The sequence below is a fragment of the Lepisosteus platostomus genome, chromosome 3 (assembly GCF_059453375.1).
Source record: "Lepisosteus platostomus isolate fLepPlt1 chromosome 3, fLepPlt1.hap1, whole genome shotgun sequence".
In the NCBI taxonomy this organism is placed as follows: Eukaryota; Metazoa; Chordata; class Actinopteri; order Semionotiformes; family Lepisosteidae; genus Lepisosteus; species Lepisosteus platostomus.
The window spans coordinates 46,920,829-46,939,194 of NC_142613.1; the positions used below are offsets into that span (position 1 = coordinate 46,920,829).

General features: G+C 38.0%; 1 protein-coding gene across 1 annotated transcript in view; it reads left to right on the forward strand.

The window, feature by feature from the left end:
* afg1lb (AFG1 like ATPase b) overlaps positions 1-18,366 on the forward strand; it is a 48,670-nt gene that overhangs the window by 15,517 nt on the left and 14,787 nt on the right. The window contains exons 6-8 of the mRNA XM_088625772.1: positions 2,522-2,621; positions 9,944-10,002; positions 17,501-17,583. Coding sequence (XP_088481898.1) covers positions 2,522-2,621; positions 9,944-10,002; positions 17,501-17,583 — 242 coding nt within the window. The remainder of the gene's footprint in view (positions 1-2,521; positions 2,622-9,943; positions 10,003-17,500; positions 17,584-18,366) is intronic.

Genomic DNA, 18,366 nt, shown 5'->3' on the forward strand with positions numbered 1-18,366 from the left:
AAATACTAGCATACCCATAACCGTATGAATCATAATAGCATAGCAAAGAGCACAGTCATATTTGTCATAAATAATTAAATTGGAGAAAGCAAGAAACATCCATTCTGAAAATCTTGCTGTTATTTCTAGTTTATCGTTCTGTGTTGTCAGGGATATGAGTACATTGGAAAGGCATTGTTGTTTAGTTTAGAACAGATGTATTTTTTTGCATTTCCTTCATTTGAACTATGACAAGAATAAAGTCCTATTTCTCGGCACCTCCCTTCAGCTAGGGAAAGCCCTAGCTTTTCATCTAAATTTTTTCATCTAAAATGAATAACTTGGGGGTGATATTTGATCCAGGCTTGAGGTTTGATCCACTTCTGCACCGAATTGTAAAAACATCATTCTTCAACCTTAGAAATATTGAAGGACTACATCCTATATTCTCGCTAACGGTTGCTAAGAAAGCTGTTGAACACTTCTTCTCTCAAATAAATCAAGCTTCATTATGTACAGAATTCGGCAGCCAGAATCCTGGCCAGGTCTTATGCAAGTGATCATATTGCTCCTATCCTGGAGTCCTTGCATTGGCTTCCTATCAGGGCTCGTGTTGACTTCAAAATCCTCATGCTCTCTTATAAGGCTCTACATGGCTTGACGTCTGTCTGACTTACTATAGTCCTACTCCCCACCTCACAAACTTCATTCATCTAATGCTGGTCTCCTGTCTTTACCCCTACTGTACATACTGTGGGTGACGGGGCCTTCTCCTGCTATGCCCCAAAGCTCTGGAGTTTTATCCATTTGGATATCAGAGAGTCACCTTCCCTGTGCACTTTCAAATCAAGAGTCAAAACCTGTTTAGAAGGGCTTTTATTTAAGTGGTTCTGTTACTTCCCTTTTGCTTTCCTACTGTTTTCCACTACTTCTTTTAAGGGCACTATTTAAAATAAAGTTTAGTATTATTTCCAATTTTTCCATATACATACTGTAGCACTTTAAGCTTGAAAGTCTTTAAACAAAGCTTTGCTAATGTAAGTATATGTACATAATATGTATTGATTTAAAGCTTAAGTAAATGGATATAAGGTTTGAAGTACATTGCATCAATAGGATATGAGTGTGGTTGACACCTTGTGGTTATACCCATTTCTGATGACAGAAAGTGATAAAAACAAGGTGCGTTAGATCCCAGTCCTTGTAGGGAATCTACTGAATACTGAATTGAGTTTCACTCAGCAAAGTACACTCTTCTGTATGGTCTATGTGTACAGGGACTCCAGCTTGTACAGATATTGGCGGGGGCCACTGTGTGTGCATATTCTGCCCTGTGCTGCTTGCATTGAAAATTGAAATGCTGCTCAAGTTGGAGTTATTACTTGAGCAGTTTTGGAAAGCAACACCGCAAGCAAGACTGAGCTCTTTCAGGAAGAGAATTTTTAATGGCAGATCACATCTTCCTCCATTCAAGGTGTGGTTATGTGAGTATGGGGCCATGTGAGCTCTATTCAGCACCGTCTGTTTCAGATCTGTTTCAACCAGGGTGCACAAGAGTGGTTTCACGTCCATCTGTCTATCAGCTAGCTGACACATCATAGATGACTCTGTTTTTCCCAAAACTGCACAATGTGTCAGAAATGGATCTGCCCTTGATTTTGTCAGTAGACATTATTGAGTCATACAGTATGTAGCTCTACAGAGTTACGGTCTTAAGGGTTATTATTCTAAGGTATTAAGGGGGAAAAAGAACCTCTGTCTATTTTTGTCTCTTTCCTTTTTTTCAGTTTGTGTATTTGTGTATACAATTTTTTAATTTTATATTATAAAGCTAAAGTGGAGCCACATACATGTTTGATGGTGAAATCATTTGTGTTTTTATTGGTATTTTTTACAGGTTTCAGTTCTTATTCACCTACAGGAGGCAAAAATAAAAAAAAACCACTCCGCCTGTGATTATTCATAGACAGTAATGTGAGGCACTTAAAAGACAATGAAGCTGCTTATTTTTGTGTTAGGCCATCTGTGGAGTTGTTTTGTCTGCCATTGTGTAATAGTTTCTATTTCATATCAGTCCATTTTCAACAGCAGTTGATTATCTCAGCTCCCATACATCAGCTACTTGTCCTCATTTCGACAGAAAGCAGCTTCGTGACCATTTACAGTCAGCTCGGGGGAAAGGGCCTTGGCCAGAAAAGGGTTATAGAAATGTAAAATACCTGGTATTTTGTTCTTCATGTTGGATCTCATTAATTAGCTCAAGGAAATGGTGGTGTGTTCTCTACAGCGCCCACCTGTAACCTCATAATGGAAGTTAAGATTGAGTCATTTAACTACTCTTAAGGAAATAACAGGTTTCGTAAAGAAAATGTGTGAGTTCAAAAGATGGTGTCATACCTTCTCTCCTGACCATTCTTCTGCCTTTTTTTTCTCCCTAATGATAATTAGAAGGCACAGTGCTCTACCTGTGACAGAAGCAAAAAGAAAAAAAAAACACACATCGGGTAAAGAGAATATTTTTTCAGTATTCTTCTTCTCACAGGTCACCGACATCGCAGATGCCATGATTTTAAAGCAGCTCTTCGAAAACCTCTTCCAGAATGGGGTGGTTGTTGTGGCAACAACCAACCGGCCTGCAGAAGGTGAGCTTCTATCTTCGTCAGCTGCAAGGGTGATTTCTCATGATCTCTGCATCACTCTCTTCTGTTTTGGACTCTGAAGGTGAGGCTTTGAAATAATGCCCCCCCCCCATATCTTGAATGCGAATGTATTTGTAATAATTATGGGTAGCTGTCCATACAGGTAAGTGGGCTGGAGCAGTAAAGGTGTACTTTCTATAAGGGGTGTAAGTATACAGTACTTCTCAGTATACTGTGGCACTTCTTTTGTTTGAAAATGTATAATGTTTTTTTCCTTAAAAAATCCTTTATTTTCTTTTCATCTTTGTTATTAACCATTTGAAAGCAGATTATTAATTCTGTTTTCAGGCCAGCGTAACTTTGTTACTTTAATTTGGATGAATTAAAATCATACCATGAGAGAATTAGATTGCAGATTTCGTGTTTTTAGTAGTAATAGTTTTACCTTTTCCTTCAGAGGCAGGATTGTCTTGTCCGATAGAAAGTTTCTAAGATCACCTCTTTTCAATTGGGTATTCTCTCTCAAGGTGCAACATAAAAAACAGAATAGTACCTGCCCGTCTGTATTTTTAAAAGCAGTAATATTTTAATAAAAATATTATATTAATTTTTTGCTTTTACATAGTGCTTTATATCCCAAATGATCCCGTATTACTTTACACATGAGAGAAGATCCACTTCATTCACCACTGACATAAGGGTTAATATCTCTACCGGTCAGGTTGCAAGGACCTTGTTTTAATATTTTATCCAAAGTACAACGCCTGTTACAGCACAGGCACAGCACAGCACACCATAACGAGGTGCTGGTTTGGAAATTCTGGCCCAGGGGGAAGAAAGCCACCCTCTGGTTAACCAACACAGCTTGGGTGTCAGAGGTCTCCCATCTCAGTACTGACCAGACTCAGCCTTAATGACCTTTTTATGATAAGATAAGATCACTTTATTAGCCATATACAATTTCTTGCATTAGGAATTTGTCTTTTCGCTTACCCCAGCTTGCTCTCAATTAGGCACACAGGCATACAGACAGGGAGAGAGAAGCTTGGGGTCAGAGTGCAGGGTCAGACATTTTTATGGCGCCCCTGGAGCAGTTGGGGTTAAGGGCCTTGCTCAGGGGCCCAATGGAGTAGGATTCCTCTGCCAGCTGCAGGATACAAACTGGCAACCTTCCAGCCACAGGTGCAGATCCTTAGCCACATTGCCACTTCAGTGAGGCCAGATCAGCTTACAAGTTTTAAGGCTGCTACCTAACAAAAGCTGTCAGATACAGCCACGCTGTTCCAACTAATAGCCAAAAGAAGACGGATGTTCTTGTATTATAAACTGTTGCTGCCCTAGTTTATAAATGACCAAGGTATGATTTTGTGTTCACTGAAGTACGTAATACACTTTATATATGTATCATTTAACCATATTGTTAATTTATGCTATTTGATGATAATATTATCCTAAATATAAAAAAAATATCTTTTACTTCTGTCACATTATAGCTCTAAAATAGAACCTAGGTTTCAATACCCAAGTTTCATATCCAAGTACTGACCAGGCCCTGTTATTGTTCAACTTTAATTTAACAGAAAGTAATGAGTTTTTGAAAACAAGAATGAATTGGTGTTCACTCCGTTGAAGTATAGAAAAAAAAACTAAAATGAAAATGTGACGTAGTAAAGGCTTTGAATTTCAAACATCAGCATCTCAGCATACTTCTTTACTGTTGCCTCTCCACCCCGTCCGAAAAAAAGTGATTGTTTATTTAAGCTATCCCTTTTAAAATGAAGGTTTCTGCAGATGTGCCAGCCTGAATATTCCCTTTCAAAGCTTACCTCAAGTGTCACAGTTGAAAACCTGGGCAAGTCTAATTAACATATCTGTTTGTCCAGGGTGAACGCTGTTATGCATATTTAAGAGAGGCAGTAGAATAATGTTCTTACATCTTCTTAGAGGATGCTAATATTCTGACATTCAAGTGCCCTGCCTCTTATACAGTGTTTTATGCAGAGAAGTTTTCCTGACATCACTTAATAATAAGAAAAAAAGAAGTGAACCATAAGAACTTAATAAAGAGCTTTTATAATTAATTAGGTAAACCATGAAAAAATACATAACCACTTCATAGTAAGGTATACATTATATGAAAGGCTTAGAAATTCCATCTGCACGTGTATTTGCAAGGTGATATCAGGACATATAAGTGGATTATGTGGTTGCACTTGAACTTTGAGAAGTCCTTAGTTGGTCCTTCTATCCCAAGTACTCTTTTGGCTGTTTTTTTTTCAAAGCTTATATCGAGTTTTTAAATTGTGCATTGCTTGAAGTAGACATAGTTGATCATCAACTCTCCCAATTTACATACAAAGCTGATTTAATTCTAATACCTGGCATTTCGAAAAAACCAAAATGTCAGCTATGAATCTGTTTGCACCTCTCACTGCTTTCAGCAGTGTTTAGGCTTTAATCTGTGTCAAATCCCTGTCTCTCCCAACAGTCTGGGGAATACCGTTTGAATAACACAGGTGCCTTAAGGTTACATGTCACCCCTTCAGCAAACCACATTACAACAGCCACAAGACCAGCAGCCTTTACTACTGGCTTATATCTTTAATCATGTCAACAGCTGAGCCTCACCAAATTAGTCTTGTGGACACTTCAGATTTCTAATGTTTTTGCAAGGGGAGGGTTACGCTCAGCTACCTAAGCACTACTGCAAACCCCATACACTCTGTATTTTTATGCCTAAAGAAAATGCAACATAAGATCACAAGAAAAGACTGTAGATGAGAGGGGGCCATTTGGCCCATCTAGGTTGTTTGGTCTCTAGAAGTTCATTTGCCAAGGATCTCATCCAGTGGGTAATTTGTTCCATTGTACCACAACCCCTGTAGTAGTAATAGTATTAGTAGCAGTTGTAGTTGGAGATTCACATCCTACACTAAAGTGCAGCTTTCACCTGGGTGACACACATCAGCTATTGTATATGCAGCACCACCACTCCACAGATTAGGTTGAGTTATAAGAAACTGCTTCTTCAGTTGAATTAAGGGGAATTTTAGGATTGCCAGACTGTAAAGGCATAGAGTGGAATTGCGATGAGACATTAGGGTTAACACCTCTACTCTTTTATAAAGTGCCATGGGGTCCTTAATGACTAAGGATTAAATTAGGAAGATTAAACTAGAAAGGAGTACTCCTAATACAGATGCTGTACCTGTGGCACTCTGCTAATTAAATCACGCCAATCTCATCATTCACTCTAATCTGTACTCTGTTTTCTAACAATTAACCAGTACCTCCATCCAAAATCCTTATCTAGCTGTTGCTTTGAATTTTATAATTAATATTTTATATGGAAACTTATCAAAACCCTTCTGAAGATCTAAATGCACCACATCCTAAGCTCTGGTTGTATCCGTTATTGCCTTGTTCAAAGTATGAGAAACTTAGTTGAGCAAAACCTATCTTTTCTAAATCCATGTTCACGATCCCCTGGGATCCTATTGTCATACAGAAGATCCTCTTTTGTATTCATGATACTCTTTCCATAAATTGAAATGTAAAAATAAGATTTACAATATTTGTCTGTAATTCATTTGGTTTAATTGCCTTTTTTTGTGGATGAATTCCACATTAAACGTTTTCCAGTCTGTGTATTTTAAATTTGTCTTGAGTGACTGTTGGAAGAATTTTATTAATGGCCTATGAAAAGTGTCTGTTTTTCTTCAGTATTTTTGTTAGAATACCATCAGACCGTGGAGATTTGCTTGTTTTCAGAAGGCTACTGTGTTTTACTTTTTAAAATTTGTGTTCTAAAATTTTAATTTTAGAAAATGCTATCAGTGCCTTCAGAGCTTTTATTATTATACTTTTTTATATTTTAATATTTTTGAACATTCAAAGCAGTACTGTAAGTTGTATAAAGTATGTAAATGAAACTGGATGAGAAGCAAAAATGAATAAGGTTACATGTGGTATTGACTTATTAATATAAACCATATTACAGTTTACAACTATTTACTAAATAAATTGCAGGCAAGCAGGAGTGGCATTAGAAACAGAGTAACATCATCATATATGAAGGCGTTCAGTCCCATGTCAGATGCTACTGTTGTACACTTGAGCAAAGTACTTCACTCTGATTGTTCAGGTAAAATATCCAGGTGCAAAAGTAAGTCTCTTTGGATGAAAGCATCAGCCAAATATAAAAGTGTAAGTACAGGATTTCTAGGTAACATGACAGTAGTGCCCACAAAAAATGTTGACATCATAATCAGATGTTGCCTTCTCTTTAGTTTTGACTGCACACTTATTTAACATCCTAGACAGCTGTGCAAGTTAAAATGCTGAGCTGACATATTACTTTCTGAATTTTTATCTCTGGGGGGTGGTAGTATATCGTCACTGAATAAATATTGACTCTAGCAGTGATTACATCGCAGCAACCATATTATCAAATCCAAATTAAATAAAATGTGTTGCTTATCATTTGGACTTTTTTTTTTAAAGACCATCATCCACAAGACAGTATACCTCCAACTGTATGTATTGTTTACATTTTGGATTTGTAACATATATGTATTTGTATACTTCTGGAATCGGTTTTATATTTCTGGAATCCATATCAGTGGGCTTGGCTGCCTGTCACTTCGCGCATGTCAACACAAGAGGAATGAGCACCATGTAGAAGTAGAAGGTCACCTCCTTCCATTGCTCATGCTGCAAGGTCCGCATCACCCACTGTAGAGTTAGCCTTGAAGAGAGCCTGATGCAGGTCTCTCTGATGGTACTTCCAGACCATGTATGTGAGGCAATCCACAGGTGTCGTTGCTGCATGGCACCCTGTGGAAATGCATACTGACTTAACTCAGGGCCCTAGTGAAGTGGACGATTTGGACAGTTAATGTGGACAGTTATGCTCCACCACTTGGAGATCCAGGTCATGGCCAGTTAACAAGATAGCCTACATGTAGATGAAAACCTGTGATATCTATACCTTAGGGTTGAACCATGGCTCTAAAGTAGGTGATTTATTGGTTAACGTACTCTTAAGCATAATTACAAAAGACAGTTATGGATTTCAGGTGCTTCAACACAGATCTGATCACAAACGGAGCTTTTCAAGAGAAAAAAGATAATGTTTTTTGAGAGTTAACACCACAGATGAGTTTCTTAGCCAGCGTTTCCTACAAGTCTGGTAGTTGTAATTTAGAGAGGCACGCTAGTTTGCTGTTACAGAAAACCAGTTTTGAAATGAGTTTTATTGGCCTTTGAAATTCAGGTCAGAATATATTTATCATTAACAAATTAGGCAACTTTTTTAGGCGATTTTTTGTTGTTGGTGTTGTGTAGATTCCAAAGTAAATCCCCTTGTCCCCGCTGTGGAACCTGGATAATAAGTACTGTGGGGTTGTTTTAACAGGGTTATGGAGAAGAAACTCCTTCAGCCTCGGAGCCACTTCAGTTACCATGAAGGCCTGCTAGGTTTCCTGTGTCCTCCATTCCCAGCAAACAGGGGCAACCGAGTCCTCCATGGCAGAACAGTTTAAAAATGATGAACCACCAGAAGTATCTCAATATCTCAACAGCTGTTCAGGCGAATGAAGCCTGCACCAGAATAGAACCTCCAGTTGTCTTGGTCTCCATGCCATTGTGTCATAGTCTCAATCTGTTAATACTTTCAACCTCTGGCTCAGACTGGTTGAAATAGGTGTTTTAGACCTTTGCACAAACAGATTTAAATATCGCTTTCACAAAATTTGTTGCTGTGATAGCTATATCTTCCGTCCCCACAATGAGATAGAAAGTTAAAGTGCAGACCACATTTCAAACCAGAATAGACTTCAAACCATCTCCATTTATAGTTACTGAAAGTACTAAGGGTGTCATCTACCACCAAACAAACTAATGGCGAAATTAACAAATGTATTTAAAACAACAAAGCGCATTATTTTTCACATGTGCTTTAAAATGTCAAACATTTAGCTCTTCTATTTAATTTTTGGTGCTGACTATTTTTTTAGGGTCAGCATGAATTAACTTCACACTGAGTATTAAAACCTCAGAAACTGAAATGGTACACATTAACACAAAATAGAAGTGCCCAACAACTTGTGTGGGATTTTTGCAAAGCATAGAAAATACTATTATGCGTGTTGTCAATATTGGATCAACTCTAGCAGACTGCTCTGCACAGAACGTCAGGTGTGCTTTGTGCCAGACAGTCATGAGAGAGGGGTGGAAATCTTTTGTGCTGTTTTTGTTGTTGCTACATAGCATAGTATGTCTTTAAGCTTTATTCAGTGGATAACTCCACAATTAAGATTAATAACCTTCCTTACAAAGGGAAACCAAAATCATTTATCCTTCTGAGAGATGTCTAGGTACACCTGTACATTCTGAGCACTGTTTATATAGATTCATAGATACACTGTAGCAAAAAAATATTTTTTGAAACAAAATTGTATTAGGAATTAAAACCATTTAAGTAGTAATCAGTCCATGATTAATATTTAGATGAATACATTTAAACATAAAGAAAATATAGTCAACTTACATTATATCTGTTTCATTACTGAGTGAATACTATAGTTTATTAAAGAGCAGAGTGGCCATTATTCAAATATTAAGATATCAGTGAATGAATAAATGCTTTTGTTTGTTGCAGACATCAGTATGCACGCTGCAGTTTGTGTCAAGTTCAGAAATCCAATTTAGCTTTAGCGTAAATTGAGATTAATGTTTGCGACATCCTTCACATAAAATATTTTTGCAGATTTTGGAAATTCCTTATCGAGTCAATCTCATCTATTTACCAGTATGGAAATATAAGCAGAATGAAATGAATATGATACAATTTCAATTTACAATGATACAATTAGCCAAATTGTCACTGACTTTTAGGATCAATGTGGAATTTTATATATTATAAAAAAATACCCTTATTTAATTCATAAAACTCCCTTGTTTAAGCAACTTTTTTGACTCGAACAAGCACCAACAGCTAGTATTTGTAGAAAGCAGCTTGATGATGTTTTGTATTTGTGGTACTGCATTTCAAATGCAGTGCATTTTACAGAGCTAATTGAGTTCCCCTTTCATTCGGCCTTTAGATGCTGTGTGTTCAGCAAAGCCTTTCTTTCTCAATCATTGTTTGCGAATGAAATGAATTTCATGTGTTGCCAGTAGAGAAATCGATTTCTACTCTTCCTCATCTCCTTTGTTTTCTCTTCATGTTTTTTTCTCAATAGAGGCTTTGTTTGCCAATCTGTGAGGGAAAAATGACATTATTAAGGCTAAACAGCAAGGCTAATACAAATTTTCTCTTTCAGACCTGTATAAAAATGGGCTTCAGAGGGCTAACTTTGTGCCATTCATTGCAGTGCTGAAGGTAATGAAAAGTCATGTTTTTATGCATTTTCCATCTGACTATAATATTGGTTTGCAGGATTTCTTTGATCTTCCCTGGGATACTAATATTACAATCCAGCTAGTAATTAAAACAGGAAATAAGTAGCACCTGTAAAGAGCTGGCTAGTCTGGGAAATTATTAGCCTGCTTGCATTTCAAAGTTAGAGAGCATGTGAGCTGCAGAAGGTGTAGCAATGTGATCCAGAGCTTTGCAATTTAATTATATTAATTTAAGCTTTTATTATCTTTATATGGCTTGTTGCTTCTACACATCATTACACATCATTGCTTAGTAGATAAATCACGGTTTTATGCTTGAGTAGTATGAATTTTCACAAATAAAACATTTTTCCACATTTAGAAGAGATATTTTTATTGTTTTCTTTCACATGCCAAGTTTTCTCTAATTGCTTGACCATTTTGATCTCATCAAAACATGTCACGTTATATATATAAAAATCTCTTTCTGTGTTGTTGGTGGCCAGCTCTAAATAAAGATTTTTAAGAAAATACAAAATTTAAGAATTGAAATTAGATAACTGCACATCTTGGAGAAATAAAAGAGCCATTGATTGTTTTAGCTTTTAAAACTTTTATGATACAATGGTGTAATTTGTTAGCACATTTTGTACCCCTGGTAATAGATATACAAGTGTTTCACTTAGAGCTCTTGGCCAGGCGAAGTAAAATGCGGCATAAAAGCTGAATCAATTGTGCTTCCATGTCCTTTTTCAAAGTGAGCTACCTTTTGTACAGAATTATGAAAAGAAACAAATTGTGGCACCAAATGTCTCAACATATGTCTAAATCACTGTTAAATGGCCCTTAATTATGAGCTGCTTCTGAAGAAATTACAGGCAGTTTTGATTTTCTCGACAATGCAGGGCAAATGCAGATTCCTAGCAAGATTTAATTACAGAATTTTGAAAAGCACACTGGGAGTTTATTTCTTTGATAACTCGGTATATAAATCTGATTGCCTGGAGAAGTCATTTTTAGAGTGTCTTTTAATCCACGTTGATTGAAATAATTAATGCTTTTCATTCTGTTTTTATTTTACTTCATTTTAAAGCCCCGTCATGTTTCCATGTTCCCTTTGTCGTGCCATCTGTTTTAGTAACACAGGGTTATTCTAGCAGTGCCAATTGTAGTGGAAAGCGGCCATTTTGCTCAGCGGTGTACTTTAATTGATAAAATTAGAGCTGTCAGGCTGCGGCTTCGTAACACCCCGAAAATGCAGCAGCATTTCTATGGCGTGAATAGGCATGGGCCAGGCCCCGAGGTCAGTGCCGGGACCCCCCTGACCTTTGCTCAGCTGTCACCTGAGCTGGAGTGCCAGGGTTAATCCCCCTAGTGATGTCTTTACTTATCAATTGACTTTTTATTACCAGAATTGCAGGAGGAACAGCAGGACCGCCGTCCACTCTAGAGCCTCACAATGCTGCTGCCGCAGAGGGCTTGTTCTAAAGAGGTGTGTGGAGGAGGAGTTCCCACTGGGCAGAAAATGATTTCAGTCACAATGAAGTAGTCTTGTGGTAAATCACCATGATTAGTGGTTAGGAGAGAAGTAGAGAGGCTAATGGGAAATCAACCTGGAGTAAAGTGAGGCTGAGGGGCCTTGATCTGTTTAACCATTGATATGTTGGGCAGAAAGAGCCTGAATCCGTATCTCTGTGTCACTTGTTCCTGTGGAAATGATGTGCCCTTTGTTCTCTGTTAATCCCGGATTATACCGCTAGGAGTTATTAATACAAATTAAAACACGGATCTTCAGCAGTTCTGCACATGTAGCACTGGTAAAATCTGAACATCTCACCATATTTTATGAACATTTCATTTTCTGCACATCTCTTTACTGACATTAATGTGTTGTGAAAATGCACCTTTATCGTGTTTTAGTTATTAGTTATCTTTAAAATGATCGTTAATTTGAAATTATCAACAGCACTATGTCATACCTTGTTTCAGAATCCAGGATCGATTTTTTGTTGATAGATTTGTGGTTTTAAACCAGTAATAAATTGTTGCTGAAGTTAATAAGATCCTTGTACTTAACTTACAGTAAGTGTGATCAATTTAAAGATTACTTAGTTAGAATCAATATTGTACATTTCTTTATTTGCTTTCTTTTTTGTATTCAAAAACACATATCCTTTGTAGTATGTTATTCATTATGACAGGAGACATTCCTTTTATATAATTAGTGGTGGAGGACCTACAGTACATCTTCAGTGAAAAAAATGGTATTTGGAAGAATACGACTATCTGTACCAGGAGTTAAAAACATTAAACAGAGCAAATGTATTTCTGAAACATTTGAAGATGTCTTTGTCTTTTTGATCTTTGAAAATGTGGATTTAAATAATTGTGGCGTACAGTTAAATGAACCTAAGTTCATTTGGAGTTAAACAAGTGTTAAATGTTAGTGTAAACATTTGCAGCTGTTTAATCACTTTTGTTCTGTCAAACAAAGAGATGTACAGTAAAAAGCATGGGCTTATGGGCTTTTGTTTGAACTGGTGCTGTGTTAAGGAGACATACAAAAAAAAGAAGACACATCCTCCTAACTTTCTCCTATTGTTCGCCAGCTAATTAAGACTTTTGCATGAAGATATAATCCTGGTGTCTGTACATTAGCTGATCGGTGCTAAAAAAGATAATAAAATGTTAATATTGTTTAGGGTCCTTATTTAAAGTAAGACTTGTCAATAAGTGTTAGTCCTGAAGAAGGCTTGCATGTGCCGGGTGTTTGAAATACTCAGAGAGCAATTACAGGAGTGCATGCAAGTCTAGGCATCGTTCTGTGCTCATCTAGTGTTTCTTCATCCTAGTTGGTGCTTTACGCATACTGTTTCGGCAAGCGTTCATATTTGGAATGCTGTATGCTACGTGAAGCGTCTGTCAGTGGGACTTAAAGTTGGTAGTTTCAGACACATGCATTTTTAGAACTCGAACATGTTATTAAATCTCATTGGGTATTTTTTTCTTCTTTTTCTAAAGACCTCTGTTTATTCCATTTGACTGCTCAGGGTCATGTTTTGTATTCCAAACCCAAGTAAAGAATTGACTTTTTTATTTTACCTTTTGATGGGCGGTAGTCTACAATATTATGTTATTATGTCGGAAATATGATAACCGTACTTCAGTTCAAGTATCTGTGGGCTCTTTCTTTCATTTGTTCTTTTCTCTTTTGTGAGTATTAATTGCTGCGTCAGCTTGCTTGAAGAAAGCAAGAATCAAGTTAAACTCGGTCTGTAATGAGAAAGCGAAAAGCACAAAATTGATGTTTGCTTGTCTTTGAAGGTCTTCTTTTCCACAAATCAATGTTAAGTGAGTGAAACTTTAAAGGTTCAGCACAAAAAAGGAAAAAAAGATTAGCACTGCGCAAGTCACATGCTGAAACTGCATTACTATGTTTCTTACTGATGGGCTTTTCTGTTGTTGCTTTTTTCTGTTTATATTAGTTTTCATGCCACAGCATTTGATTGCATGTGATATTCTGTGCGTTAACGGTGCCATTCTGAAATTTCACCTCTCGAGAGTGAAAACAGGAAAGGAAACCGATTACAAATCCTATTAAAGTGCCATGAGCTCAGCTTCTGATGTAATGTGAAATCATTTTTTTTTGCTTAGAAGTCCCAAGGCAATTAGTATAGCCAGTGAGATTTTAAGCTTTTTGTCCCAGGCCACCTTGGAGCTCCGCAGAGAAGAACTTTAATCCAATAAACGTCTCATTTAGATCATGAAAAGAAAGCAAGAGGACAAGACCCACAGGACGGGTTGTTTTTCAGAGGCTCCTGTGCTGGCAGCACAGTTGGGAATTGCCAAATTAACAAGGAAGTCCTTATATTTTACATGCATCTCAGTTGCTGCTAATAATAGAACAGTCAGCCTTTTAACACAGGTGAAGCTCATCCAGGAGTGGAGAGACACTGAGGAGTGAGGAGGTCAGGGGGGCCGGGGGTGGTTGACTAAAGGCAGTAACAGCTTTCAAAAGATGTTTCTTTAAGAGCACCGGACAGGGCAGGGGGGAGGTTGTGAGAAACCCATATAACAAACAGGCCTGGCCGAAGCTGGTCACACTTAAAGGGAATAGATAATTAGGCATAATTAGTGTGTATGCATTGTTGCTTCCCTGTCCCTGGACTGAATACATTTAGCAGAGAAGGCCATGGTAGTGAAAACACTTTGATGTAAGAGGAGTCGTCCTGGATTGGCAGCATAAAGGCAGTGTTTTAAGCTTTCTTTTCCTTTCTTTCCCCTTCACAGTGGCTGTAAGACACAAACTGGTGAATGGACTACAACCTCCCCTCTCTCCCTCTCACTCCCCCTTCTCTTTTACAGCTTCCCACCCCAAGTTCTTTGAGGCTAGTCAATTCTCTCCCAAACAAAAAAAGCATCAAATGTTTTCTGCTGTTAGTAATGAGGCAGTGGACCTCATCAGAGCAAAATAGTTAGCTATCCTTAGCTTTTGTTGGAGCTCAATGGCTCTTTTTCTTCCAAACTCGAAAGCATCTTACTTTAAGAAGAAAAAAAAGGCTCATTATTACGTTTAATTGCAGTTCAGAAAGTCCGGACAATCAGGAGCGCCGTAAGTTGAAAAATGTGCATTAAGCTGACTTTTAAAGACTTGTTCTCATGATTTTGGCTGTGTTTTTATTAGCATTTGGATTCCTTTAAGATTTCTGAATTGAAAGATTCATCTTGTATCCTTAAAGCATTGCGTCTGTGTGCAGTGCGAAACTGTATTTTGTTTATTTCTGGTTTTCTCTCTTCGGTCTTAGTTTGGAAATCCCTGCTTCCAACTTTACCTCACTACTGTTTTCAGCGTGTTTGCAAAAGTAAACAACAATAGCTTCTGTATGCCCCTGTCGGACAGTCCAGCCAGGTCTGCTCTTTTCTAGGCAATGGCATCGGCTCAGAGTTTGATTATATTAGGTTTTGCCGGGCTGGTGTGGATTTGTTTGGTCAATGGCTCAATATGGTGAAGTTAAGGAAACTGACCAGGGCCAGATTGTTACTGCCAGTGCCTTAGGGAAGTTTTGCTGATGTGTGTGTGTGTATCCTGCAAAACACTGCCTTCTCAGTAAAACCCAGTGAAACTGGTAAAAACCTCAAAAAGCCTGACTTTACATGGTTTTATACACAGCATTGGTTATTTTTTTAACATAAATGAGTGTTATTGTATTGCTGGTTGTGAAGCTTAGTTGTAGATTTGTAAAATTTGTCAAATTTAAATTAATCACTTTGATTCAATAGATATTTCCCATTGTCTCTTTTTGGAGATTTGATAAAAATCTGTTAATCTGTGAATCTTTTCTCTCAGTATTCGTCTTCTCACTATATGTACACATTGACCCATTTTAGAAACATTTTAACATTTTTAGTCCTAATTATGAATTTTGCAAGTCTAACTAATTAACCCAATTGAATGTGATACAATGAGATGTAGTGATATATGTGCACTGTGTTAGCAGCCCTGCATCATTTCTGTGATCCTTGCTACCTCCAGAATATAGAAAGACAAACGGACATCATGACGCAGAGTCTCAGAGCTGTGTGACTTGTCCTTGTGCGTTTTGTCCTTCAGTATGGATGGCAGCTCACTTGATTTCTGGTAAAAAAATCTCAGATGAATCATTTTTCTGTGTCTTATCTAGCTATACTGTATACTGTATATAAACCCATACATAGGCAATCGTATTGCTTTGGTGGAAGCAGTGTAATGGTGTGGGGGTCCATTAATGCCAACTTTTAAAAGACAACTTTTCTCTTCACAAAGCATTAGGATGACATTTTTATATTGCCGCTCTACCTGTTGTTACAGCAACAACATCAATGCATCCTTTAATCTTTCAACACAATAATGTGTTTCCACACAGAGGGGACATCAACTTTATCCACAGGTCCTCTGTGCCACCAGATCGTCACCTTTTCATTTCCCTGTGGAATGAGTTGGATAGACACTTAATGTCAAAGAGAAGCAAATGCATTCAGATAATGTTGGTAATCTCAAAGTTGTTTTACAGACAAATTAGAAAATTGTTCTGGTTCAGATACTTTAGAAGTGTCTCTGCCAGTCTATGGCGCACTGTGTGTGTTCTGGTGACTAGTAGAGGACATACTAAATGTTGATCACCTGAGTAGTGCTACCTGACCTGAATACGCTATGTGAGCCTATATTAAACCTAACTGAATTCTGTCTGAAATTACTAAATTAATTACTAATATCGCAAACAGCAAGGTTGCATTTTAAAATGTTTTGCCATTATGTCAGATTGCTTGGATTTTTTGTTGTTGTAAGGAGCGAGTGTTGCTTGCACTGGTGTAATCTGGTAACCACTGCATCAGTACTGACAGAAGGAGCCTGTGAGCTTCCCATAGTGTCTCAAATCTGACTGAAACGTAATCTGAAGATGTTTCTTTGACCTGTGTTCTCATGCAACTTCAGAACCGTCCTCTGTTCATACTAATGTCAGTATAGCAGGACGGGCATCCCTCTCATCAGAAGGCTGGACGCCCTGGACCGCTTTTGTTTTACTACGTTTTAGACTGCACTAAGCACGATTAGAACTGTTTTAAAAAGGGTTCATTTCTTGTGTTAGGTCATGTGCAAAAGGCAGGGAAAAAAATAAATCAGCAAGGGGTATAAAGTTTTAATGAACCCAATAAAATTACAATCAAGTAATGATGCATGAAGACTCTGTGGAGCACATCTGATTATAAATAACAGATGAAATTATGACTGATTGTGTTGCTTCTTCCATAGGCCGTGAAGTAATGCATTTTGTGTCAAGCTATATAGTCCGTGAAACAAAAGAGAATGTACATGACCTGATATTGCGATGTGGCGTTAAAACTATTTACATCCCAGAATGGTGCAAGGTTGCAGAGGTTGATGAAATGACATTTCCTTTTGTGTTGCAATTCAGAGCATGTCAGGTTGTAATTATGCCTGATTCAACAAATTGCCTCAGAAAGAGAACTCTGTTCATTTAAGCATAGATCAAGGTAAAAGTTGACAGCACAGGAGAATAGAATATTTCGGTCCTCTAGCTTTGTAGTGATTACTAATTATTCTCAGATCAAGGAGGATGATAGCAGAAATTCACTGATTCCATAATTTGCCAGTACTGTTGTTGAATACTGATTCACATTTGGTAGTTGCGATGTGCACTAGTTTTCCTGTCATATGAAACATATTTTGTCTGTCCCATTAACTTGTTATAAAATAGTTTTTTTTTAATGGGGTTAACTTCTCAGGATTTTTTCTTCAAAGACAGGCGACAATTCACAAGAGGCGCAAAGGCTAAAAGGGAAAATGCTGTCTAATTCAGTGTGACTGACAGCATTGCTAAAAATGGTTAACTTTAAGTGACTTCTCTGTAAAATCTCTTGAACTTGAGATCTGTCTAGACCCTGTCTCCACTACCAACACGCACTGTATTCACCACTCACTTTCTTCTTTTAATATCAAGGAGCACTGCCGAACACTGCAGCTGGACTCTGGAATAGACTACCGGAAAAGACACATGCCCACCGCAGGAAAGCTATACTACCTGTGAGTTGTACATATATATGTTGATATTTTTAATAACTCTGTGTTCTCATGCTACCAAAGCACTTCACACTTCACATAGAGAGATCACTTCATTAGCCGTATACAATTTCTTGCATTAGGAATTGTCTTTTCACATACCCCAGCTTGCTCTCCATGAGACACAGACACACAGGCAGGGAGAGAGAAGCTTGGGGTCAGAGCGCAGGTCAGCCATTGTACAGTGCCCCTGGAGCAGCTGGGGTTAAGGGCCTTGCTCAGAGGCCCAACGGAGTAGGATTCCTCTTCCAGATGTGGGATTTGAACCGGCAACCTTCCAGCCACAGGCGCAAATACATAGCCACAGTGCCACCGCTCCGCCCCAAAGAGCAGGGTAAGCTACTGCTTGGCAGCAGTCCTGCTACGCAGCAGCACAGGGACAGAAGTGAGAAATTGCTTGATCAGTTGGATTAATTTAGAGGGAACTTTAGATTGAGATTCAGATTTTATTGACAATTCTGGTACAGAGGGAAGATCGCCCCCTACTGGTGCACCAACACCATGGACAGTGGCAACCTAGATTTCCTTCAAGGTGTCCTTCCTGCAAAATGAGCTGGCCCTGTGTGTTGTGTGTGAGGTAAGGGAAGAAAAGTGCCCCATGTTCATGAAGGCTTTTCCTTGGATGACAGTGTAGGCTTATGCACTTGTTCTCTGCCTTTTTAAAATCAGCAGTCTGAGCATTTCAGTTTTGTTTTAAAGAAAAACTTTACCATACCATGAATATCCCATTTATACCATCATTCTTTA